The 27,897-nt window shown below is 40.1% G+C and overlaps 1 protein-coding gene across 1 annotated transcript in view; it reads right to left on the bottom strand.

The window, feature by feature from the left end:
- The window catches only part of FRY (FRY microtubule binding protein), a 261,625-nt gene that overhangs the window by 118,260 nt on the left and 115,468 nt on the right, over positions 1 to 27,897 (bottom strand). Inside the window, exons 15-19 of the mRNA XM_007447941.1 lie at positions 24,650 to 24,821; positions 23,279 to 23,411; positions 12,158 to 12,265; positions 1,878 to 2,136; positions 211 to 393 (exon numbers count right to left, since the gene is read on the bottom strand). Of these exons, the coding sequence (XP_007448003.1) occupies positions 211 to 393; positions 1,878 to 2,136; positions 12,158 to 12,265; positions 23,279 to 23,411; positions 24,650 to 24,821 (855 nt within the window). The remainder of the gene's footprint in view (positions 1 to 210; positions 394 to 1,877; positions 2,137 to 12,157; positions 12,266 to 23,278; positions 23,412 to 24,649; positions 24,822 to 27,897) is intronic.

Genomic DNA, 27,897 nt, shown 5'->3' with positions numbered 1-27,897 from the left:
GCACGGGAGAAGCCACAACAGTGAGAGGCCCGCGTACCGCAAAACAAAACAAAACAAAACAAAAAAACCCCACCCTGAATCAAAAATTATTTGTTGACATCATGGGACATGAAAGTACATAAAATAGCAATGCATTCTTTACAGTTTTTAACCTAAACTTTGAAACTGTTGAAAGATATGAATTGGAAAATTCAGAAAAATAATCCATACCTCAGGCTGACCCAGGGCGATGAATAAAGCTCGAATTTCCTTGAGTATTAAAACAGACAGTTTGCGTGTGGCCACCTGGAAACTGCAGAGTAAAACCAGAGCAAAGCCTTCCACGGCATGGAGCACACTGCAGTGGGGACCTCGCTCCGAATGGATTCGGTGGCTGGAGCCATTGGCAATGAGCTATTGTGCAGTAAGAACAACATTCTATGTTCAGAAAAACAACAGTGGAAGCAGCAGCCACTCTTCTATGTACATCTTCTGGCATGTTTGACCTTGTAATACTAAAATAAATTATACCAGCTTAGAACCAGACACGTCTATGAATTCATTATTATTCATGGAGTATCACAGATCCCTTTTTATTTTCAGACCAGCTGTCACTTTGGAATACCATCAGCCCTCTGTTACCTCTGATAAGGAATAACTTTTCAAAGGTTATTAGCAGGAATAAAAACAAAACTGCTTCCATCCATACCATTTGAGATGACACTGTATATTTAATTAAAGTGTCCTAATTTGGCTTTACTTAAATTCTCTATAGAGAATTCTCTATTTTAGTTACTACTAAATTGAATTTTCAAACATTGATTTTCTAATCAGACTTCTTTTCATGTTAGATTTTAATCCGGGTTTTGCATGTTAACGAGATGGGTTCTGAAAGTTCCCAAACCAAGTGAGTCTCAAACAAAAGCAAGCCAGACGACAGGGCAGGTTCCACCTCCATTTCAGTCTCCCTTTTTCAAGCATAGGTAATCCTTGTTTTCCTCCCTGTCATCTTTTGGCAAGTGTAGGACACAAGGAAGGAGTAATGCCCTGAAGCTCATCTCTGAGGTTAGCCCATCTGGGATCCTAAACGCTATCATACTTCCCAAGCCTCGACATTCCTCAGACCCTCAGCTAAGCTCTTCTCCAGCCAGACCCCTCCTCTGTCTGCTCATGGCCAACACCAAGTCACACTGCCCTGGCTCTCATTTGACAACAGTCCTCGACTTGCTCTTCAAAATGGTATCATTAATTTTTACCATTCAGGACTGAGGCAGGAAAGAATAAAGAAACCACAAGACCTCTTTCTTCTCTGGATATTGGAGAAAGCAACCAATTTGTTGCTGACTAGGGGGAAAAAACTGGTGGGAAGCTAACTTTTATATATCCATATCCAACTCTATATCCATATTCATATCTATATCCATACCTGCTCTAGAGTCAGATCTAGATCCATATTCATATTCATATCCAGATCTAAATCCAAATCCATATTCATATCCAAATCTAGATCCACATCCACATCCAGCTCTAGATCCATATCCATTTCCAGCTTTATATCCACATCCATATCTAGATCCATATTCATACCCAGCTCTATATCTCTTCCCTATGGTCATTTGCTCTTACAAACAGATTTATAATCATAATTCTCTGAAAAAAAACATCATTTTCTACTCCGTAGATGGCCTTGCTAATGTTAATAAATCTAACCTGAGGTGGCATACGATGTCCTGAATTTCTTGGCCACAATTTAAGCAGATGGAAAAACTTAGGGCCATCACTAGGGAGAAAGTTCCTAGGTAGCTGAAAGTAAGAACGACAAGGTTCTCTGGGCTGCAACTTACTTATATATGTGCGACATAAAGAATATAAATTAGTGGGCAAAGGGTGAAAATCACCTCTGAATTTCTGATCTTGTTGGTTTGTTCGTAGACTTTTCCTTGAGTTTGTATGACCAGTTTCCACTGGGTGAGGAGCTGCAGCAGTAACTTGAGGGATGAATCAAGGAGTGTGTGATGCATGTCATTCACTTCCCGGAGCAGGAAGTTGGTAAAGCCAAAAAGGACATCTTCCCTCCAGTCTGAGAAGTCAACAAGTAAACCCTGAAGAGAATTTTGCGCAATATGTCGCAGTTCATCGTCCATGTGAATAGAGAGCCTGTGAGATGAATAATGACAATGAAGTCATTTACTTTATCAGTTTTTCTTCTACATCTGTAAAGGAACATATATAAGGCCAGAGCCTTTTACTGTATCTGAAAAATGGGTCACTCTCCCCTATTATTATAATTTTCACTCAGCTCCCCTAATGTTAACATCTTATATAACCATGGTACGTGATCAAAACTGAGAAGTTAACATCGGTACAATGCTATTAACTAAAATACAGATTTTATTCAGATTTCACCAGTGTTCCATCAATGTCCTTTCTGCTTCGGAATGCAATCCGAGATACCATGTTGCACTTAGCCGTATGTGAATTCTTTTTAATACATTACTGACTACAGAATAAATTAGTATCAAGCCTTACCACTTTTAAGGATGGTCCTGGAGAAACTAAGGGACTCATCCAGAAGTTCAGTGAAAACGAGTAATTAAAAGTTAGGCCAGTTGTCCTCAATTGGTTTGGCCCCCATGAAGGGATTTTTGGTAACGTCTACAAACATTATTGGTTGTCACAACTTGGAGTGTGCTCCTGGTATCTATGCAGTAGGTAGAAGCCAGGGGTGCTGTTAAACATCCTACAATACACATGACAACTCCTATGACAAAGAATTATCTGACCTAAAATGCTGACAGTGGCAAAGTTGGGAAATCCTGAGTTTGTCAATTGAAATAATATCAGTGCATTTGTGGTTTAAGCCAGAACATCATAATAATATTATTCAATAAATCTCAACATTGGTATGGAGCGTTATAGTTAACTCCATGCTTTATAGATTCATTCATTCACTTATTTAATAAACAAATATTTTTGAGGTCCTCCTAAGATTCAGGCCCTCCTAAGATTCAGGATATGGAGTACGGTATGGCTGTGTTTATTGGGTAGGGTGTTAGCAAGAGCGAGGTATGAGACAGTCCTGGAGAGAGAGCAGAAGTGGCTCACTGGAGGGTCTGTGGGCCACCCAAGGAGGCAACACAGCAGGAAGAGGTTAAGTGTGAGTGCTCTGGGATCAGAATGCCTGATCACTGCCTTGCCTCTGTCATGCATTAGCTATGTGACCTCATGCCAGTTACTTAACCTCTCTAAGCCTCAGAGCCTCATTTGGAACATGGGGATAATAGCTGTACTTGTATCTCATAAACCTGTTGTGAGGTTCATTGAGATGATCTATGAACAGCGTTTAGTACCACATGGAGCATGCAGTAAGCACTCAGTACAGGTTAGCTCTTACTATGAGAAGAAAATGAACTGTATTCAGAAAGTTACAGGGGAAGTAACATGATTAGATTCACATCTGAGAAAAGAGAGTTAGGCAGGAATATGCAGGATGCCTTGGAGGAGTCACAAGACTGAGGGCAGTGACCGGCTGGGAGGTCATTGCAGTGACTCAGGCACCAGGTGGCGGGGGCCTGACCCAAGGCACAGAAGTAGTAAGGAAGGGAGAGATGGAGAGCAAAGGTACCCAGGAGACAGAATTTCCAGGACTCAGCAGCCTGGAATGGTTCAGTGTCAACGAAGAAGCTGGCCAAGTCAACAGGGGCCCCCATTAAATAGGACAAAGTATCTTCAACCAACAGAAAAAGAAACTGTGAACTGGAGTGGTTAAGGAACTTCCTCAAAGTCCGGGATTCCAACCCAGGACTTCTCATCTTTAATCCAAAGTTTTCTCCATAAAACAGGTCTGATACAGTTACATATTTTGGAATAGACAGTACTTCAAAAACTGAATACTGAATACCTTTCTTATTCTCTAGAGTATAAAGTACACTAATTGATCCAAATTTGACAATATAAACCAGACAAAAGCTCATTAATGAGCAGATATATACCAAGTCAGGGAAGATATATTTTCTGTTCCAAAAGCAAGTTAAGCTCTACAAAACTGCTGAGAAGGAAGAGCTGAGCTAATGCTTCAGGGCAGACTTGCTATTAAGTCTATAGTTATTAAGTAGGTCATAGTTGCTGAAATAACACACAGAGGTCTTTAACCTGGGCTTCTAGTTAAGGACTAAGGCAAGAATTTACGAATTTTCTTTGTATTTTAATCAGCAGCTCCATTTTTTTTTTTCAAAAACTTTTATGTAGAACTCTAGTATATAGTACAACTGAGCTGTGGGACTTCCCTGGTGGCACAGTGGTTAGGAATCCGCCTGCCAATGCAGGGGACAGGGGTTCGAGCCCTGGTCCTGGACGATCCCACATGCCGCGGAGCAACTGAGCCCGTGCGCCTAGAGCCTGTGCTCCGCAACAAGAGAAGCCACCGCAATGAGAAGCCCGCGCACCGCAACGAAGAGTAGCCCCCGCTCGCCGCAACTAGAGAAAGCCCGTGCGCAGCAACGAAGACCCAACGCAGCCATAAGTAAATAAATAAATTTATTTATTTATTAAAAAGAAAAAAACGAGTTGTTCTGGTTGAAGCTGGGTAAAGGACCTGAAGCCCCCCATGTGAGAGGAAACATTCCTTCAATCTACAAGCAGCTTCCAGTCACCTCTGGCAGCCCATGGTTTGAAAACACTAATTTATGGAAAACACTTGAGGTCATGTTTCCATCTTAAGTTTATTGTTCCAATTTATTACATTTATACCTGTCTATAGTCCTGAATGTCTTAGAGAATAAGCTTCTGCAGATGATGAACCACCTTTTAAGGACAGGAACAAGAGGCACTCAGCAAATGTTAACTGATGGTAATGATATTGTTCATTGTTACGGGTTGTGTCTCCTCCCAAATTCACATGTTGAAATCCAAACACTCAGCACCTGAGAACATTACATTATTTGGATATAAGGTCATTGCAGATGGCGTTAGCTAAATTAGGATGAGGTCACGCTGGAGTAGGGTAATATCCATATGGCTGGTGTCCTTATAAGAAGGGGAGATTTGGAGACAGACACACACAGCGAGAACACCATGTAAAGATAAAGGCAGAGATCAGGGTGACGCTTCTATGAACCGAGGAAGACCAAACTATGCCAGAAACCCCCAGAAGTTAGGAGAGAGGCATAAAATAGATTCTCTCTCACAGCCTCAGAAGGAAGCAACCCTGATGACTTCTAGCCTGTGGAACTGTGAGACAATAAATTTCTGTTATTTAAGCCACCCAGTTTGCGCTATTTTATTACACACATGAAACTAGGCGAGCACATATCTTTAGGGTCAAAAGTCAAAATAAAAACCATGCCACGGTCTATTTAGATGAAGCTTTTAAAGAAGGGCCAATACTTGCAGATTTCCAATGAGATTAACTCTACTCTTCGTCTAACTTTGGCGTCATTCGCAATTTGCAATCTGGAAGCTGCCTTAACTTTAAACCAACAGTGCAGGATCATTTTAAGGACTCTGAGACCCCAAGGTGGTGCAGCTCTTGCTATTTTGGGTGACCACTCCTCTTGAAATCATGGTATTCACGTGCCTCACCAGTGAGAACACTCAAAACTATTCCTGGAGTACGAAGAGACAGGACCAGGGAGGGGAGGGAGCTTCGGGAATAAAAGGCCCAGTTGATAATGAACGTGGAATCCTTGTGGAAGAAAAAGGTCCAGTGTCACAGAACTGAGATGGAGTGAGACTAACGTATCAAAAGGCAAGTCTGAGTGGCAACAGGCAAGGGAGGAGGAGGAGCTGCCAGGGCCCCGCCCCTGTGTCATTCCTTGGAGAGTCTAAGTAGGGAGCTGCCTATCAGACACGGCCGCCGTTTCTTCCACCCAGACCTTCCTCATTTTTACTTCTGTTAGATTTTAACCAGATAATCACAGATCATCTTGTGAAGCGCACGGGATTTAACATTACAAAACAGAAAACAGGAAAAAAAATTGTAGTTAACAAAAAAGGAAAAGAAGATTCAGCTAAAGGAGAAAGATGCTCAGCCATGCTGAGGATGCAGGATGTGCAGGGAAGCTGCATGATGCTGGCCGACCTATTCACAGTCTCACGATGCCTGCTGGTCCAGCGAGCAAGGAGTGGCTGAGGAGAGGACATCCCCCAAACTCCTGCAGGGTCATCCCATTGAGAAGCCAGAAGAGAAAGGGCAGGTTCTTGCCTGTGAGCAACTGTGATGACAGTAAACAACAGTCCTGTGAGAGTCTTGTGGCAGCAATTGAAAGAGAACAGAGACGTTCAGAGAAGGCAGCTCAGGAAGTCTGACTAGGTTGGGGGACCCGAGGAAAAATTTCTAAGAAGCTAATCTAGTTTCCAGGAGCTTAAAATGGGGTCACGAGTATATGGTTACACACAAAACCACCAAGGGGGCCTGAAGGGACTCCACCGTGACACAGCAGTGAAGCGTACCAAAAGAAACCGTTATTGCCAACATCAACTGCATCTGTCCTTCCCCAGCAGCTGGCATGAGGCGCATGGACCAGCCTGGCCAGATTAACCAGGCAGCGACATTCTGCATGATCCAACAGTCCCGAGGCCCTGCTTGGAGTGATCTAGGACGGGGGTGTGGTGTGAGGGGCACTTACACTAAGTAAGGATGTGGGCAAAAGGGGGAAAACCCAGAACTTGAGCAAGGCCGCCTTCTTGGTTGGTCAGATCAGACAAACGACTGAACAGAAACACTTTCGTAAAGGTGAGCTCAGGTTCAGATGGAATCAGCTCAGGCGCTTTGAAGAATTTTGTTGCTAGAGGTGCATGAAGGAAAAGGGAGTGACTTCAAATTCACAAACTATACCCAGAAGAAAAGATCCATTAGGAGGAACAGCCTCCTCTCTGCTCTGGCAGGACTGACACAAGGTTATCAGGCGTGAGGGACCTGCTGCCCCATAACGTCACCAAGGGCAGCAGAGGAAGAAATGGTTTAGAAGTGAAGGCCTGGAGACAAAGGTTTCCAAAAGGAGGGACTTGCTGACCAGTGGACTGTTAACCTCTGGCATGTTCACCAGAAGTGGCGGAAAATTCTTCTCTAAGGTATTAAAGAATGAACTCCCAGGACTTCCCTGGTGGTCCAGTGGTTAAGACTCCGTGCTCCTTGTGACCACCTAGAGGGGTGGGATAGGGAGGGTGGAAGGGAGACGCTAGAGGGAGGGGATATGGGGATGTATGTATACGTATAGCTGATTCACTTTGTTATACAGCAGAAACTAACACACCATTGCAAAGCAATTATACTCCAATAAAGATGTTAAAAAAAGACTCCGTGCTTCCAATTTAGGGGCTGTGGGGTCAACCCTCATCAGGGAACTAAGATCCCACATGCCGTGTGGCATGGCCCCTCCCGAAAAAATAAATAAAATAAAATGGGAACTTTATTAAAAAAAAAAAAAAGAATGAGCTCCCACCTATCTACAGGGCTTTGAATTGCATCTCAATTAAGATAAAGTAATACGATTAAGTGGTTTATCGAGGCAATATATGCTATTGAGTCTACAGTTCTCACCCAGCTACTTAAAACAGCTAGCTGCCCTCTGCTACACAAAGGCTGAAGACTGAATGATAAACAGTAAATGATAAATAGCTTTCAGATACCACTAAAGATCATGAAATTGTATATGCATTACCTCAGAAAGTTCCACAAGTTGTAAAGAAACACTGCACAAAATGTTTGCCATTTTGTATAAAACCAATGACATTTGTCACTTCTATTTGGCTTCTGGAAAATTCTGTACATTTGGGCAACCAACTTTACTCTTCTGAAGTTCAATCTCTTTGTCCGAAAATAGGAATGAATATGTACCCAGCTTTCCTAACATAAAGTATATGAAAGTGCATTGTACATAGTGGCATAATATGTTATTCATGTTTAAAGATGCCTAAAAATAATAACTAACATTTGCTGAGAGCTTACTGTGTTCTAGGCACGATGTTAAGTGATTTATATGCATTGTTTAATTCTCACAACCCTATTTCAGATTTCTCAAAGGAGGGCAAACATGGAACAGCAAACCCTTAGTGCATCTACAGTGCTGCAGGAAGGGACAGAGGACAGGAGCCTTAGACTGTTAGGGGAAAAGGTCCTTCCTGTGGTCAAGGGTAGAGCAGGAAACACCTGGGAGGAGACAGAGAAAAATCATGGCGACTGCCAAGGAGAAAAGTGAGCTCCACCTTCTTTGTCTGTTTCGGTCTGTAAACCATTGTTATGGTAAACATACTAATACAACTCTGAGGTTAGAGTGTCTGGGGTATTTAGCCAATATGTGAACAGCTGGGAAGGGAGCCTGAGGGCAGTTATGGGGGACATAACCTTGAAACTCCTGTCACCTACAAATTGGCACTTGCCACTGGCACTTGCCATCTACCTCTACAAGGATTAAATCACGAGCCGCTGCAGCTGCTGACCTTCGACACCCCTTGAAAGGAGTTCAGGGTGGAGATCAGGAATGAGGCGCTCTGTGCTCTGGGAAAAACTGGCAGAACAGGTCTTCAGATAATTAGATATTTTCAGGAAAAGATTTTATGAGCCCAATTCTTGCATCTCCTTGTATCTAGAAAGGCACTAAAATCCTTCATGGTGACGTCTGCTCCTTGTGACTAGCAGCAACCTTCTGCAAAACATATGTGCTTGATTGCACGTACTCCCCCTTCACCAAAATCACATATATCCTGAGCATCCCCCCACCTCTGTGGAGCAGTTTCTCAGAGCTGTCTGAAATGCTGTCTCCCGGGCTATAGTCCTCATTTTGCCCCAAATAAAACTTAACTCACAACTCTCAGGTTGTGCATTTTTTTTCAGTCGACACTCCTTATTCGGGGAACCGAGCTGTGAGGGGCAGGTGAGCCTGCCTGGCATTTGGTCTTCTTTTGCCAAGTATGAAGAAAACCAAGATTTTCTCCAGTAAAAAAAACACCATGGATGCAACCAGGAAGTGTCTGAAATAAAAGGTCTCACACCTCTCTGACTAGACCTTGTCAAGAGTCAAATGAATCCAAATGTGACTGGACTACAGGGGGACAAAGTGACTAAAGGCTTGAAACCCTCATTTACTCCTGTTCAATTTCTTCACTTCTGTCCTCTGACCCTCTTGAGATCTAGAAGGGGCTCGTTTTCTCATACGGTAATGGACCCAGTGTGAGGGCCAGCTCTCCAAGTTATCCTTCCCCTGAGGAGAACGGCCTCTGGCTTCTTTTGAAGCTTATGAAAAAGGCCTCTTCACAGGCTTCCCATATAAGTCCCGTCCTTTTCTTGACTTTGCCCTAAGACTTGAACTCTCAAGTATATTTATTTGTTCCTTCCCCTCATAAAAACAGTACCCATGGCTTTGGGCTTTGTAAGAATGTACATAATAATAAACACGAGGCACTATAAATAGCACTGCCATTCCAACTGTGTCTCACACAATTCCCTCCTGACATGCCTGGCACTGCGGCTGCAGATCCAGGCGTCACTGGATGAGGCTACCAAGGTGATTCCAGAGGTAAGCGTCTCCCACGCAGATTTACAGCAAAACAGCATTAGAGACGGCACCAGAAGGCTGCATGACATTTAAAACACTTAGCATTTCAAAGGGCTTAGTTATATAATCATCACCAATTAGGACTTCAATGAAATAAGTGAACTTTCCTTTTACATCAGCTTAACTGAGAACTGTCTTTTCCCTGCTGACACATTTTCTCTCCGATTAACCAGTGCCATGTCACTTTGCCCTTTCAACAGTCTTATGAGCTAGGCAGCATTATGCCAATTCCACCAAGGAAGAAAAAGACAGGGGTTAAATATTGGGTTGGCCAAAAAGTTCGTTCGGGTTTTTCTGTACCATCTTGTGGAAAAATCCGAACAAACTTTGTGGCCAGCCCAATAATCTGTCAGCATCACATGGCTAGTAAAATGGCAAAGCAGGGAAGCAAAATTCAGGATTTCCAAAGGAGTCAGTACTATTCCCACCTGGGGGGCGCCTCCTGCACATCTCTCAGACGGCGTTCCCTTCGTTCCTCAACGCCTCCTGCAGCCCTTTCACTCAGCGCCCCTCCTCTGTGCAAATACTTGTCTCCTAGTCACACCATCCTCCCCATTGTTGTCCATGGCAAACGGACAGGCTGCTCCTGTACACTTCTGGGTAATTCTGGCACTTGTCTCACAGCTTTTCTTTATCTTCAGCACTTCCCCCATCATTCTGGGAGACTCCACGGTAGCATGGACGGCCCTTTATAGTATCTTGGTCTCTTTGTTCCTCAGCTCCCCGAGCCCCAAATCCCCATGTCTGTTATTCACTAGGAATTCACCCTTCGCTCCTCCTTAAATCTTGTCCTCCCCCAGAACTGGAAGCCCCGTCGTGATGCAGGCTTGTCCTTCCCTCTTTTCCCACTGCTCCCCTACTTCGGATAAGATGCTCTAGGCTCACATTCTGGTTGCTAGGCTTCAGCAAAAGCCTAGACTGTAGTTTGTTTTAAGTTCATATTCTTCTTAAAACGCATCCTACACATGGAATGGAAGAAAGAAGAACCCATGGCCTGGAGATGGCTGACTGTAGCAAAGAACCGGTTATAGGTCATGGGTGATAAAAGTCAGCTAGAAGGGTAGACGGCTGTGGCCAGGGAACACCAAAGCTTGACACGGTAGTTATCAAACCAATGGCTCTCCAGTAAACCTCAGGAGCCAGCACCATCCTGAGCTAGTGTGACCAGAAGAGGGAAAGGAGTGGCTTTGTCCACACTTGGAGTGAAGAGAATGGGGAAGGACAGCAGGCTATGAAAGCTATTAACTGACAGCAGGAAGTGATCAACCATGGGATTTGGTCCCCTCTGCACAGGAGTCCAAACAACTGTGCAGAGCAGAGAGCATGACGACCAGGATCGCCAGGACGCACTGCGCACCACGGGGACACTCAGAGCCGTGGGCAGGCCACCGGGGGATGTGTAGTCACGGGGGACCGGGGCTTAGGCTACTTTTTGGATACTGATGGGAAGGGTGCTCTCTGAAGGCTAGAGGATGTGGGTAAAAGATTATGTATAAAGCATCTTTCATCCAATCAGCATCAATATTTGTTATCCTTCTCTGGCCTTTCCTCTATTCCGCCATTATGAGATTAACCAGCCAAAATGACACTTTTTTGTATCACGTTATTCTCCTGCTTAGAAACTCCATTAGTCCAAACGCCTCAGTTAATAGTAAAGATTAATTAAACATCTACCTCTGAAGTCTTATTTCTAAAATCCTTTTTCTAAAGGTTTTCTAAAATCCTTTTTCTTTCTTTTTTTTTCAAAGCAAGGATGACTTATCTTCCTCATTCCATTCCCTCCAAGGACCCCGTTTCTAATGATTTTGCCTTCTAAATGCACTTAGATAATAAGTCACTTTTGATTTTTAAATTAAAGACATGCATAACTGTCAGCTAGAACTTCAGATCAGCATGAGAAAAATCAAGCTTATTTAACTACAATAATATAATTTCATTCAAAGCAAAGCAAGTTAACTTTAGGTTCTAGTCGGACCGTGCATTCTTACGGAAGATGGGGAGCGGCATAAATGTATGATCCATGGAAGTGAAGTACAAAACTTCGCTTAGGATCCCTGTTACCCACCTTCTTGCCTCCCTGGGGGTGTGTTGGTCGCAGATTGGGAATCACATCCTGAATGAACTTTTTCCCAGCCAGGCCCCTCTCCTCATTTTTTGGTCCCACCTCTGTGCTTGTCCTCACGGCACTCCCTTTACATTTCTACACCCTATCTTTCCTTCAAAGGGCCATTCAAGTTCCACCATCTCCCGGGAGTCATCTGCTGACATCCCCAGTCCACAGTAATCCTTCTACCCTCTGATTTTATGTATCACATTTTTTTGGTGCCATTAATTTGCAAAGTTTCAAGCCTTGGATTGCTAGTTAGTTACCTTATGTCCTTACGGATTTGCTTCTATATTGAATTTTAAACCCCTTGAGCACAGGAAAAAAAAAACAACCCTAAATCAAAACCATCTCTTTATTCCTCCTGGGAACTCCAAATAGTACCTAGAATTAGTAAATATCTGTCCATTTTTAATAATCATTCTATTTTTTGAGGAATCATGACAAAGGATTAAAATCAATTTCGATCAAATAATCGATCAAATACAGTGGGCTGTAGCCCACTACAGCTCTCACCTACCTCGCCAGCAAGTCAATAAGTTCAAGTTTTGACATCCCGTCAGGAAGCAGTCGAGGAATAGCAGCAACACACGTCCTGAAAAGATCTATTTTTGGCTTTCTCTCACCCCTGGAATTTGAAGACAAAGTTTAAACGTAAGTCAAAGGTTATGAAAAATTTTTCAAAACTTGGCCAAATATGTGAACAAAGACTAAAATCTATGCCTTCTGAATCACTGCCTGGTGATTGCTCCCTATTATTCTTAAAGGCTTATGTCTTTTATAGCTTGGCCAGTTCTAAGAGAACTTATGAAGATTTAAATGTTAGTTAGAGGTATGTATCTGGAAAGAAAAATGCCAATAGCAATAGCATTCGATTGCTATCATACGTCTTGCCATTCAGCTGGGTTCCATGGGGTTTGGTCTCTGTGGGCTGCATTTAAGACACTGAATTCACTGAATTGCCCAGACACATTAGCATGTAAGAAATACATTGCAGTCATGACTACATCCAGCATTTAAAAATGGGATTTTAATGTATACAACTAATGGTGCCTTTAACAAGCATGACATCTGGAAGTTTCTCTCTCTGATGAGTTATGCTTCTCCTCTCAAGAGTGCCCACCCCTGATTTTTTTTTTAAATTAAATGCTTCCAAAAATAAGTCTTTCGTAATGTCAAGTAAAATCCTGAAATCTATATAATTGTGCACCCACTTCTGATTTTTAAAATTACTCTGATGGTCCTGACCTCTATGGAGATATCTTCTTTTTACTTTCTTGAGAATATGAATGTTTTAAAGGTAATTAATACCTTCTATATCCTGTTGTAAAATATGAAGGAAAAATATAAATTCAGTGACAAATTATTTCAATTTTTACTTATTTAAATAGATAACTGATTCTTAACCACATATTTATCAATAACTTTTATGGAAAAACTAAACTACACATCAAATCTTTCAAATAACTTGTGATATAATATAACAGCATATTTAAATTTTGATGATTTAGTCCTCTGAGAATAAATATAAAATTGGTACCAAATTAACGCAATCGTAGGACACAAACACAATAATGAAAATGCAAAGTAGCGTAGAAGTAATTCCTTCCTGGAACAGTAACTGTGTCAGAATAGAAATGTAACAGGCAGAATCCATGCTCTCTATAAACTAAAGACAATAATCAGACAGCAATTTTGCTCTGTGACATTACTTTTTAGCATGTGTTTTTAAGTTTGTTAGGAATAAATATGAAACTCTTTTGTATTTTGTGAAAAACAAAACACATATGTTAATTTCTAAAATACTCTGTTCTTGTGGGAAGTCATAAGTTTATTTTCTCTCCATTTCCATAGTCCTTTTGCATGGGACGTACAAAAACTTCAGAGAGGACTTCACTGTACAGTGGTTTCCTATCAGCTGAAGAAAAGAGAAGTCTTCAAATGACATCCTCGATGGCTAGACAGAGTTAAAGCCTAGTGATCTGATTGTTCATGTGTGGCACAGAGTCTTTTAAATAGCTCTCCTAACATGCTCACCAGATGTCTTAAACAGCTGGGATTATTTTCATATCTGTCGGAAAACAGATGACCCTGCCTGGCCTGAATTGTAAGGAAAATTCTGCCAGCTGATAGACTGGCAGACTTCCCAGCTGATAAAGCAAGCCTAGATTAGAAACTCTAATTGGTGCATGGTTTCCTTTTACTGCAGCCCTGTGCCTGGGATTTTATAGGAAGCATCTGAGTCCCCCAAATAACATAATTTTTATTAACAAATATTATATAATTATTATTTACAGTCATTATATTATTATGCTTACTGCTACTATTATTATTACTATTTACCAGCATAAAGCACAAAAGGGATGAGGCATGGAAACAGAGCAACACAGAACGCTTTATTTTCAAGCTCAGACCCTAAGCAAGGCCTGGAAAAATGGTAGACCAGCCTAAAATATCAACTCCAATAACTATTTCCATTAGTGTGGTGTGGACCTCAACTCTCTTTTCCTAAATGCCTATATGATTCTCTAATGTTTCTCTTTGTTTTTTCTTTTTGTTTTTAACATCTTTATTGGAGTATAATTGCTTTACAATGGTGTGTTAGCTTCTGCTTTATAACAAAGTGAATCAGCTATACATATACATATGTTCCCATATCTCCTCCTTCTTACGTCTTCCACCCACCCTCCCTATCCCACCCCACTACGTGGTCTTAAGCACGGAGCTGATCTCCCTGTGCTATGCAGCTGCTTCTCACTAGCTATCTATTTTACATTTGGTAGTATATATAAGTCCATGCCACTCTCTCACTTCGTCCCAGGTTACCCTTCCCCCTCCCCGTGTCCTCAAGTCCATTCTCTACATCTGTGTCTTTATTCCTGTCCTGCCCTAGGTTCTTCAGAACCCTTTTTTTAGATTCCATATATGTGTTAGCATATGGTATTTGTCTTTTTCTGACTTACTTCACTCTGTATGACAGTCTCTAGGTCCATACACCTCTCTAAAAAGAACTCAGTTTCGTTTCTTTTTATGACTGAGTGATATTCCATTGCATGTATGTGCCACGTCTTCTTTATCCATTCATCTGTTGGTGGACACTTAGATTGCTTCCATGTCTTGATTATTGTAAATAGAGCTGCAATGAACATTGTGGTACATGACTCTTTTTGAATTATGGTTTTCTCTAGATATATGCCCAATAGTGGGATTGCTGGGTCATATGGTAGTTCTATTTTCAGTTTTTTAAGGAACCTCCATCCTGTTCTCCATAGTGGCTTTATCAATTTACATTCCCCCCAATGGTGCAAGAGGGTTCCCTTTTCTCCACACCCTCTCCAGCATTTATTCTTTGTAGATTTTTTGATGATGACTACTCTGACCAGTGTGAGGTGATACCTCATTGTAGTTTTGATTTGCATTTCTCTAATGGTTAGTGATGGTGAGCATCCTTTTCATGTATTTCTTGGCAATCTGTATATCTTCTTTGGAGAAATGTCTGTTTAGGTCTTCTGCCCATTTTTGAACTGGGTTCTTTGTTTTTTTGATATTGAGCTGCCTGAGCTGCTTGTAAAGTCTGGAGATTAATCCTTTGTCAGTTGCTTCATTTGCAAATATTTTCTCCCATTCTGAGGGCTGTTGATTGGTCTTGTTTATGGTTTCCTTTGCTGTGCAAAAGCTTTTAAGTTTCATTAGGTCCCATTTGTTTATTTTTATTTCCATTTCTCTAGGACGTGGGTCAAAAAGGATCTTGCTGTGATTTATGTTATAGAGTGTTCTGCCTATGTTTTCCTCTAAGAGTTTTATAGTGTCTGGCCTTATATTTAGGTCTTCAATCGATTTTATTTTTGTGTATGGTGTTAGGGAGTGCTCTAATTTCACTCTTCTACATGTAGCTGTCCAGTTTTCCCAGCACCACTTATTGAAGAGGCTGTCTTTTCTCCATTGTGTGTTCTTGCCTCCTTTATCAAAAATAAGGTGACCATATGTATGTGGGTTTATCGCTGGGCTTTCTATCCTGTTCCATTGATCTATATTTCTGCTTTTGTGCCAGTACCATACTGTCTTGATTACTGTAGCTTTGTAGTATAGTCTGAAGTCCAGGAGCCTGATTCCTCCAGCTCCATTTTTCTTTCTCAAGATCACTTTGGCTATTCGGGTTCTTTTGTGTTTCTGTACAAATTGTGAAATTTTTTGCTCTACTTCTGTGAAAAATGCCATTGGTAGTTTGATAGGGATTGCAATGAATGTGTAGACTGCTTTGGGTAGTATAGGCATTTTCATAATGTTGATTATTCCTATCCAAGAACATGGTAGATCTCTCTATCTGTTTCTATCATCTTTAATTTCTTTCATCAGTGTCTTATAGTTTCTGCATGCAGGTCTTTTGTCTCCTTGGATAGGTTTATTCCTAGGTATTTTATTCTTTTTGTTGCAATGGTAAATGGGAGTGTTTCCTTAATTTCTCTTTCAGATTTTTCATCATTAGTGTATAGGAATGCAACAGATTTCTGTGCATTAATTTTGTATCCTGCAACTTCACCAGATTCACTGATTATCTCTAGTAGTTTTCTGGTGGCATCATTAGGATTCTCTATGTATAGTATCATGTCATCTGCAAAGAGTGACAGTTTTACTTCTTCTTTTCTGATTTGGATTCCTTTTATTTCTTTTTCTTCTCTGATTGCTGTGGCTAAAACTTCCAAAACGATGTTGAATAATAGTGTTGAGAGTGGGCAACCTTGTCTTGTTCCCGAGCTTAGTGGAAATGGTTTCAATTTTGCACCACTGAGAACGATGTTGGCTGTGGGTTTGTCATATATGGCCTTTATTATGTTGAGGTAAGTTCCCTCTATGCCTACTTTCTGGAGGGGTTTTATCATAAATGGGTGTTGAATTTTGTCAAAAGCTTTTTCTTCACCTATTGATATGATCATATGGTTTTTACCTTTAATTTATTACTCTGGTGTATCACATTGATTGATTTGTGTATATTGAAGAATCCTTGCATTCCTGGGAAAAACCCCACTTGATCATGGTGTATGATCTTTTAATGTGCTGATGGATTCTCTTTGCTAGTATTTTGTTAAGGATTTTTACATTTATGTTCATCAGTGATATTGGCCTGTAGTTTTCTTTCTTTATGACATCTTTTTGTGTTTTTGGTATCATGGTGACGGTGGCCTCATAGAATTAGTTTGGAAGTGTTCCCCCCTCTGCTATATTTTGGAAGCGTTTGAGAAGGATAGGTGTTAGCTGTTCAGTAAACGTTTGATAGAGTTCGCCTGTGAAGCCTTCTGGTCCTGGGCTTTTGTTTGTTGGAAGATTTTTAATTATAGTTTCTATTTCAGTGCTTGTGATTGAGCTGTTCATATTTTCTATTTCTTCCTGGTTCAGTCTCAGAAGGTTGTGCTTTTCTAAGGATTTGTCCATTTCTTCCAGGTTGTCTATTTTATTGGCATATAGTTGCTTGTAGTAATCTCCCATGATACTTTGTATTTCTGCAGTGTCAGTTGTTACTTCTCCTTTTCCATTTCTAATTCTATTGATTTGAGTCTTCTCCCTTTTATTCTTGATGAGTCTGGCTAATGGTTTATCAGTTTTGTTTATCTTCTCAACGAACCAGCTTTCAGTTTTACTGATCTTTGCTATTGTCTCCTTCATTTCTTTTTCATTTATTTATGATCTGATCTTTATGATTTCTTTCCTTCTGCTAACTTTGGGGTTTTTTTGTTCTTTCTCTAATTGCTTTATGTGTAAGGTTAGGTTGTTTATTTGAGATGTTTCTTGTTTCTTGAGGTAGGACTGTATTGCTATAGTGTTCCCTCTTAGAACTGCTTTTACTGCATCCCATAGGTTTTGGGTCATTTTGTTTTCATTGTCATTTGTTTCTAGGTATGTTATGATTTCCTCAGTGATCTCTTGGTTATTTAGTAGTGTACTGTTTAGGCTCCATGTGTTTGTATTTTTTACAGATTTTTTTCCTGTAATTGATATCTAGTCTCATAGCATTGTGGTCAGAAAAGATACTTGATATGGTTTCCATTTTCTTAAATTTACCAAGGTTTGATTTGTGACCCAAGATATGATCTGTCCTGGATAATGTTCCATTAGCACTTGTGGAGAAAGTGTATTCTGTTGTTTTTTTGGATGGAATGTCCTATAAATATCAATTAAGTCCATCTTGTTTAGTGCATCATTTAAAGCTTGTGTTTCCTTATTTATTTTCAGTTTGGATGATCTGTACATTGGTGAAAGTGGGGTGCTAAAGTCTCCTATTATGATTGTGTTACTGTTGACTTCCCCTTTTATGGATGTTAACATTTGCCTTATGTATTGAGGTGCTCCTATTCTGGGTTCATAAATATTTACAATTGTTATATCTTCTTCTTGGATTGGTCCCTTGATCATTATGTAGTGTCCTTCTTTGTCTCTTGTAATAGTCTTTATTTTAAAGTCTATTTTGTCTGATATGAGAATTGCTACTCCAGCTTTCTTTTGACTTCCATTTGCCTGGAATAGCCTTTTCCATCCCCTCATTTTCAGTCTGTATGTGTCCCTAGGTCTGAAGTGGGTCTCTTGTAGACAGCATATACACAGGTCTTGTTTTTGTTTCCATTCAGCCAGTCTATGTCTTTTGGCTGGAGCATTTAATCCATTTACATTTAAGGTATTTATTGATATGTATGTTCCTATTACCATTTTCTAAATTGTTTTGGGTTTATTATTGTAGGTCTTTTCCTTCTCTTGTGTTTCCTGCCTAGAGAAGTTGCTTTAGCATTTGTTGTAAAGCTGGTTGGGTGGTGCTGAATTCTCTTACCTTTTGCTTGTCTCTAAAGGTTTTTATTTCTCCATCAAATCTAAATGAGACTTTCAGATTTTTGTGCAATCTGAAAATTTTTTCAGGTTTTTCCCTCTCATCATGTTAAATATGTCCTGACACTCCCTTCTGGCCTGCAGAGTTTCTGCTGAAAGATCAGCTGTTAACCTTATGGGGATTCCCTTGTATGTTATTTGTTGTTTTTCCCTTGCTGCTTTTAATATTTTTTCTTTGTACTGAAGTTTTGATAGTTTGATTAATATGTGTCTTGGCTTGTTTCTCCTTGGATGTATCCTGGATGGGACTCTCTTCGTTTCCTGGACTTGATAGAGTATTTCCTTGCCCATATTAGGGAAGTTTTCAACTATAATCTCTTCAAATATTTTTCTCAGTCCCTTTCTTTTCCTCTTCTTCTTCCGGGACCCCTATAATTCGAATGTTAGTGCATTTAATGTTGTCCCAGAGGTCTCAAAGACTGTTCTCAATTCTTTTCATTCTTTTGTCTTTATTCTGCTCTGCAGTAGTTATTTCCACTCTTTTATCTTCCAGGTCACTTATTCGTTCTTCTGCCTCAGTTATTCTGCTATTGATTCATTCTAGAGAATTTTTAATTTCATTTATTGTGTTGTTCATCATTGTTTGTTTGCTCTTTAGTTCTTCTAGGTCCTTGTTAAATGTTTCTTGTATTTTCTCCATTCTATTTGCAAGATTTTGGATCATTACTATCATTCCTCTGAATTCTTTTTCAGGTAGACTGCCTATTTCCTCTTAATTTGTTTGGTCTGGTGGGTTTTCACCTTGCTCCTTCATCTGCTGTGTGTTTCTCTGTCTTCTCATTTTGCTTCACTTACTGTGTTTGCGGTATCCTTTTCACAGGCTGCAGGTTTGTAGTTCCCGACGTTTTTGATGTCTGCCCCCAGTGGGTAATGTTGGTTCAGTGGGTTGTGTAGGCTTCCTGGTAGAGGGGACTGGTGCCTGTGTTCTGTTGGATGAGGCTGGATCTTGTCTTTCTGGTGGGCAGGACCGTGTCCAGTGGTATGTTTTGGGGTGTCTGTGACCTTATTATGATTTTAGGCAGCCTCTCTGCTAATGGGTGGTGTTGGTTCCTGTCTTGCTAGTTGTTTGGCATAGGGTGTCCAGCACTGTAGCTTGCTGTCGTTGAGTGGAGCTGGATCTTAGCGTTGAGATGGAGTTCTCTGGGAGAGCATTTGCTCTTTGATGTTACGTGGAGCCGGGAGGTCTCTGGTGGACCAATGTCCTAAACTCACCTCTCCCACCTCTGAGGCACTGGCCTGATACCCTGCCGGAGCACCGAGACCCTGTCAGCCACATGGCTCAGAAGGAAAGGGAGAAAAAAAGAAAGAAAGAAAGAAAGAAAAAAATAGAATAAAATAAAGTTCTTATAATAAAAAATAATTATTAAACATGAAAGAGTTAAAAAGTCATAAAAAAGAACAAAAGAATAGAGCAACCAAACCAAAAAACAAATCCACCAATGATAACAAGCGCTAAAAACTGTACTAAAAACAAAAAAACCAGACAGACAGAACCCTAGGGCAAATGGTAAAAGGAAAGCTATACAGACAAAATCACACAAATAAGCATACACATACACACTCACAGAGAACAAGGAAAAAAATATACATATCTATATATAAAAAAAAAGGAAGAGTGCAACCAAATCAATAAACAAATCTACCAATGATAATATACTCTAAATACTAAAGTAGGATAAACATAAAACCAGAGACAAATTAGATGCAGAAAGCAAACCCCAAGTCTACAGTTGCTCCGAAAGTCCACCACCTCAATTTCGGGATAATTCGTTGTCTAGTCAGGTATTCCAGAGATGCAGGGTCCTGAGGCTGCTGGGAGAGATTTCCCTTTCATTTCTTTTTTCGCACAGCTCCTGAGTTTCAGCTTTGGATTTGGCCCCCTCTCTGTGTGTAGGTTGCCTAAGGGCATCTGTTCCCTGCCCAGACTGGATGGGGTTAAAGGAGCAGCTGATTCGGGGGCTCTGGCTCACTCAGGCCGGGAGGAGGAGGGTACAGAATGCGGGGTGAGCCTGTGGAGACAAGGCCGGTGTGATGTTGCACCAGCTTGAGGCGCCGTGTGCTCTCCTGGGTAAGTTGTCCCTGGATCACGGGACCCTGGCAGTGGCAGGCTGCACAGACTCCTGGGAGGGGAGGTGTGGAGAGTGACCTGTGCTTGCACATACTGATTGTTGGTGGCTGCAGCAGCAGCCTTAGTGTCTCAGGCCCGTCTCTGGGGTCTGCGCTGATAGCTGCAGCTTGCGCCCATCTCTGGAGCTCATTTAGGTGGTGCTCTGAATCCCCTCTCCTCATGCACCCTGAAACAATGGTCTCTTGCCTCTTAGGCAGGTCCAGACTTTTTCCCAGACTCCCTCCCAATTAGCTGTGGCTCACTAGCCCCCTTCAGGCTGTGTTCACGCCGCAACCCCAGTCCTCTCCCTGGGATCTGACCTCCGAAGGCCGAGCCTCAGCTCCCAGCCCCCGCCCGCCCCGGTGGGTGAGCAGACAAGCCTCTCCGGCTGGTGAGTGCTGGTTGGCACTGATCCTCTGTGCGGGAATCTCTCCGCTTTGCTCTCCACACCCCTGTTGCTGCATTCTCCTCCGCGGCTCCGAAGCTCCCCGCTCCGCCACCCGCAGTCTCTGTCTGCCAAGGGGCTTCCTAGTGTGTGGAAACCTTTCCTCCTTCACAGCTCCCTCCCAGAGATGCAGGTCCCGTCCCTATTCTTTTGTCTCTGTTTTTTCTTTTTTCTTTTGCTCTACCCAGGTACATGGGGAGTTTCTTGCCTTTTGGGAAGTCTGAGGTCTTCTGCCAGCGTTCAGTAGGTGTTCTGTAGGAGTTGTTCACCGTGTAGATGTATTTCTGATGTATTTGTGGGGAGGAAGGTGATCTCCATGTCTTACTCCTCTGGCATCTTGAAGGTCTCCCTATCTCTTTGTTTTTTAGAAATGTGGCCAAGAGCCATCTTCCACTCAGGGATCTGCTTTAAAGTCTAGCATGGGGCTTCCCTGGTGGCGCAGTGGTTGAGAGTCCGCCTGCCGATGCAGGGGACATGGGTTCGTGCCCCGGTGCGGGAAAATCCCACATGCCGTGGAGCGGCTGGGCCCGTGAGCCATGGCCGCTGAGACTGCGCGTCTGGAGCCTGTGCTCCGCAACGGGAGAGGCCACAACAGTGAGAGGCCCGCGTACCGCAAAAAAAAAAAAAAAAATTAAAGTCTAGCATGAAAACTATTTCTAGCCCTATTTGGGGGACAGGGCGTCTTAAGACAGTTGAATAGGAAAAAGTAAAGAATCACCTTAGAAAAAGTTTAAGGTATTGTGAAAATACAAATGAAATGTTAACATTTACATTTAAACCTGTACCTTTTATGGTTTTGAATGTATTGTTTTGGTCCTGACCCTGACTTATGATCTCTGGATTATAAACATAGTTTTCCTTTCAAGGCCTTTCATTTCCTTACTATTTTAGAGGAAACAACTATATGGCAGCAGTTTTCAAAGCATTTCTTACATCTTCTACATTGTAAACTAAAAATTGCTTTAATATATTCAGAGAGTATGCAGTAAGGAGGTTACAGGTTTATGGACAATCTGGCAATTTGTTAGGTAAGTACCAGATCTGTAGACAAGATATTTAATGTCATTAACTTTGGTCAATTTCAATTCTACTATCATTTTGATTGAAAAATCTAAAGCTACATGCTCTCCATATCATTCAAATGAAGTGACTGGCAAGCTGCAGAACAATATACATTGTATAACTCCATTTTTGTAAAAAAGAAAATGTATATATGTATTTGTGCTGACATTGGGAAAGGTCTGGAAGAAATCACACTGAACCAAGGAATGGATGCAGATTTCAAGTGGAGCTCTGTGGAGGAGGCTTTCATTTTAACTTGCCATACTGCTAAATATGTATTTAAAATAATTCTGTATTTTTAACTTTATTTTATCATGTTTTGTTTCACAGTAGTTTGTTTTTGACATACTACTATTGTAATAAAAGTACACACCCATAATATGAATTTCCCTATATAGGTAACAACGTTCCAACTAAATGTGATATTTGGAATTGGACACACTGAGCGACAAAGAAAATTTTCCTAATTATATGTTTAGAAATGTATGCCACAGGTGCCAAATATAGTTTAATTCACAGTTGAACAACAAAGTCCAAACTGTCTTAAAACATAGTCATAACCTAACCTGTGTTCCTGCCATAATTAATCACAAGCAGCAAATACAACTTGTGTGAGTTTCTAATGAGGAGCTCTAATTACAAATCTAGACCTTGGATTTTGGCTAAGAACATCTGATTTCTACATTCTAAGCTACAAATGCATTCTTAAAATCCAGTATTTCTATGACACAGCTACATAGAGAATATTAAGCAGGTTTAACTCTCACTGTTCAGGAACGCTCACTAGAAACAAGGAAACTTGAGATTCATAAAGATGGAATGTCTCTAAACTGGTGATGATGCTGTATCACATGGGCTTGAGAGCAAAACATTACTTCTGAAAATGTGGACCAGTAAAAGTGTCTTGGGCCCATTTTCTAACTTACTGGCCTAATGATACTTGAAATATTATCAAAACAGATCAATCTCAGGTTTGACTTTGTTTTTACAGTTAGTCAAATATTATCAAACGATGTTTTTACTACCCCTAACACTTCTTAGAACTCAGACTCTAATAACATGAGAACAAAATACAGAATAAAGGGGAAGAACCTCTGCTGGTGTCTTTGGGTTCATTAATCCTTCATTGAAAACTTAGTCCTCACTATACTCACGTGATCATGTCTTCGGGTTCTTTGTTTAACATCTGGACGTTAGTTAGCATCATACACCTTCCTACTTCTTTATCAAGGTGCCTTAAAATGTTGTCCACAGCTTTTCGTACTTGAGAGTAATATAATGACATGCCTGAAAAATATGCATTACAGTTACATCTTTGACTAAATCTATCAAAGAGTGAAATCCCATTTTATTCATCCTCTGTGATGTATTTTTACTGAAGACCTTCTGTGGGTCAGTGAATTCTATGAGCAGAGTCTAATTTAATCTCTTACCTGCAGGACTCTTAGCATAGTACCCACATGTAGTGGGTATTCCCGAAAGAATCATTTAAATTTAACACATAGGAATTCTAATACTTCAAAGGGAAATATTTTCCAGAAGAGTAAAAATAAACAAGGAAACAGAAAGTTCCACACTAGAATTTTTAGTTTTCTGGTTAGTATAAAAAAATTCAGCATAATGAGTGGTTATGTGAATAAAAGATAATTCTCATTTGGGGTTAGAATTTTAATAACTTTATATTATTCTCTGAAATATATGTGTGGGGTTTTTTAGTAAAGGCAACAAATGACTTCACAAGTTTTTAAATGAAGAAAAATTTACCTCAGGTGTATTATTTTTACCGCTCTCATTAATACAGTGGAAGAAAATGTGTACAGAATATGTATTTCATATTGATATTTTTGAACTCATTTAAGCATTGCATAACTAAAGATAAATATTTATAGGAAAAAGTTTCCTCATATGTTTCCTCTAGGTCTTTGGAATCCAGGAACTAACTTAACAAGTTTGCAGTAGGTTTCTAAATTCAGGAACTCGGTAAAAGAGAAACAAATGCAAAAAATCATCTCTTTGGGTTAAGATAGTTAAATTAAAAAGAAAATAATCTCACGTAGGCTAAACCCACAATATACCCTGGCATGTATGGGACTTGGCATGTTTAAAACACAGATTAAACTAATTTTACTGAAAAAAAAAAAAGAAGAAAAGGAACTATAAAAATGAATGAGGGAATGAATAAATGAATGAATATATTTATATGTTTGCTTTATAAACAGGATTACCTACCAAAGCACACAGATGTCTTAGAAATTTACTGTAAACTGCAAATTATCAATATTAGAAGTCTGAAAAGACCACAGATAAAAATCTAACATTTAAACGGCAAAGTGTTTACCAGGAAGTTCCAAAGAGTTTAAAGGGCAGTAAAACAAACCACAGCATGAATCAAAACAATTAATGTTGAAATGTCTCATCAGCTACTTTTATGAAGATTTAAAAAATATATCTCACTAAGGGTAAGTGTCTATTGGTCATTTTAAAGGCTTAATAAGGCCCAGTGCAAACATATCGTTGAAACCCACCTATCATTTTGGCTTCCTCTTCAGTTAGTGTTTTACTCAGATATGTCTTCTTCACCCTGAGTGTGTTTCCTGAAGGGAGAACGGCTCCGGTAACTGGCATGGGAGGTTCCCCATCTTTCTGCTGCAAGCTATCAGCTATGACCAAGAACGCCCGTAAACCAATGTTCATCCTCTGTAAGAGACAATACGCTCATGGTAAAGAGAAAGACCCAATTATTGTCGTGAAATTAAGCCATCAGTCTTTCAAAGAAGTTAAGCATGGTTTGCCTTCTAGATTAGTGTGGGAAAATCATTTAAAAGGGTTTAGGCCAAACCTAAGAAAATGAAATTAAGTTTCTGACACTGTTTGTTGCTGCATCACAAGAAAACAACTGGGAAGATTTTCACCAAACTTGGAGGGTATGTTTGAGATGGTCAGATTCATTCTGTTTGGGGGATCCTGGGTGCACCTCCAAGGGATAGGCAGTCACCCTTTGGAGCAGCTGCAACTAAGGTAAACTGAGGTCAACAAAAATCTCTTTGTCTCCTGGGAGGAGACATGTGTTAACTCACAAAGACTGAATGAAAACAAACGGGAGTTCCAAATGTGAATCATAAAAATGTAAGTCGTCTGCTCTGAATTACAGGTTGTTGACTTTTGATTCACAAAGGCTGGCAAGTTTGAAAATAAATTTAAAGAATTCGAAGCCACAGAACCTGTTACTTATAAAAACACATTAAACTCATAAGAAGAAATGTCATTCTGGGCCAGATCATTATCTTCCCCAGGCTCAGGTAAGGCATAATATTGGCTCTGAAAGATGACTCAGTAAGATAGTTGCTCCCAGCAGCAATAATCTTAAAGGGTCAGAAGGTACTAAAACATCTGTAGTTCCTTAAACAGCCATGTGTAAACATTTACACTCATATTTTCAAACCACATCAAGTAATAAGTTGCCTAAGTAGACCGCTACCTAATGCAGAAAATAATTACCGTTACTAACAATGATAATCTAATTACAATTTATTGAGTTCTTAAAATATATCCAGAACTGCTCATTAACTCTCATCTTTAAAATAGCCACGCAAGGAAGGTATGATTATTCCCATTTTTCAGGTGAGGAAACAGAGGGCCACATAACTAGTAGGTGGGAAGCTATACATTCAAGTTGGGTTTGCCCGAATCACCTATTCTGTATTACATGATTGTATCTTAGAACATGAAGTAATATTGACTTCTAAACTATTTATTCAAGCTTCAAGGAGTAGGGGTATTTCAACCAGGGTGTGGTAAACATTTCTCTGGCCCATTCATACCCAATCCAATGTGTATTTTATGATTTTATGGTTTTCAGTAATATTCTTTCTCCATTTTCTAAAATGAAGGAGTATTCATTTTAAAAAGTTTAAATGTATATTAAAGTCCATTAGTTTCCTCATTTATTTTAGTAGTTCTTTCATGAAATGTTTTCTAGATTTGTGGATATTTTTCAAGACACAGCATTGTTTTGGGTGAGGAAATACAGTGTTTAATTTAGGAGATGCAGTATCAATAGGATGACTGTGAATTGACTTAAATGATCAAGCTTCAATTATTTGCAAATGGATTATCCAATTTATGAGCCATCCTTGCCAGTTCTCTTAGTTTTCCTTTTCTCTGAATAGTTCTAAGGCAGAAGTAAGTTGGGATAGTTTGGGAAATATATTTTTAACTCAACTTCAAAAACCATTTCTTCTTATGTTTTATATAGCTCTGCATCATACCTCTCCTTCTATTATCTGTCTGGTCTTGAGAAACTACTTAACTTTTCCAAGTCCAAGTCTCAGCTTCCTTTCTGTAGAATGAGAACAATAATACCTATTGATCATATAGGGCTATGGTGAGGATTAATACCTGAAAAGTTCCCGCTGGTAAATATATATTGTAGGCTAGAATCTCCACTGTTTTCTACTGAAGTCAAGTTTATTGAGATATAATTCACATACAGTAAAATACACTCCTTTTAGTTGTACAGTCCTTTGAATTTTGAGAAACATATATAGTCAGGTAACTATCATCACAGTCAAGATATAAAATATTTCCATCATCCCCAAAAGTTCCTTTGTGCCTCTTTACAGTCAGTCAGTTCTCTCCTCCAACCTCAGCACCTGACAATCAGTGTCTAATTTCTGCCTATAATTTTGCATTTTCCAGAATGTGATATAAATGGAAGCAAACAGACACAACCTTTTGTGTCTTGCTTCTTTCACTTAGCTTAATGCTTTTGAGGTGTTGCTGCAGTATCAGCAGTTTGTTCCTTTTTATGGCTGAATAGTATTCCACTGTGTCGATGATTCACAAGTTGTTTCGACACTCACCAGCTGTTTGAACATGAGTTGCTTTCCCGTTTTTAGTGATCATGAATAAAGGTGCTATGAATGTTGATACAAATCTTTGTGGACAAATGTTTTAATTTCTCTTGGATAAACACCCTGGGGTAGAACTGCTGGATCATATGCCAAGTGTATGTTTAACCTTATAAGAAACGGCCAAACTTTTCTCTAAAGTGGTTGTACCATTTTGCATTCTCACTAAAACATCAATAGTATAAAGTTCCAATTGCTCTGTATCCTTCTCAGCACATCTCACTGTGGTTTTAACTTGCATTTCCCTAATGACTAAGGATGTTGAACATCTTTTCATAGGTTTATTGCTCATTTGTATCTCTTCTTTGGTAAAGAGGCTCTTCATTTTGTCCATTTAAAAAATTGGGTTATTGAGTTGGGAGTTCTTTATATATTCTGGATAGAAGAGTTTGTCAATATGTGTTTTACAAATATTTTCTCCCAGTCTGTGGCTCTACACTTTATTAACATTAACTTTTAAAGTGCATACTTTTGTATTTAATCAGCTTTTTCTTTTGTAATTTATGCTTTTTGTATCTTATCTAAGAAATTTTTGCCTACCCAAAGGTTGCAAAGATTTTTATCTTCTGTTTTCTTCTGGAAGATTTATGAGGTTGGATTTCACATTTAGGCTTATGATTCATTTTGAGTTAATTTTTCCTGACAGTGAAAATTATGGGTTGAAGTTGATTATTTTGCAAGTGGATTTCCAACTGTTTAGTACCATTTATTAGAAAAACTATCCTGGGAATTCCCTAGTGGTGCAGTGGTTAGGACTCTGCTCTGCGCTTTCACCGCCAGGGGCCAGGGTTCAATCTCAGGTCGGGGAACTAAGTTCCCGTACGTCACTTGGCGCAGCCAAAAAAAAAAAAAAAAAAAAAAAA

Source organism: Lipotes vexillifer, unplaced genomic scaffold, assembly GCF_000442215.2.
Source record: "Lipotes vexillifer unplaced genomic scaffold, Lipotes_vexillifer_v1.1 scaffold760, whole genome shotgun sequence".
Classification (NCBI taxonomy): Eukaryota; Metazoa; Chordata; class Mammalia; order Artiodactyla; family Lipotidae; genus Lipotes; species Lipotes vexillifer.
Note: the sequence above shows the minus strand (reverse complement) of the source record. Positions and strands in the feature narration are given on the sequence as shown.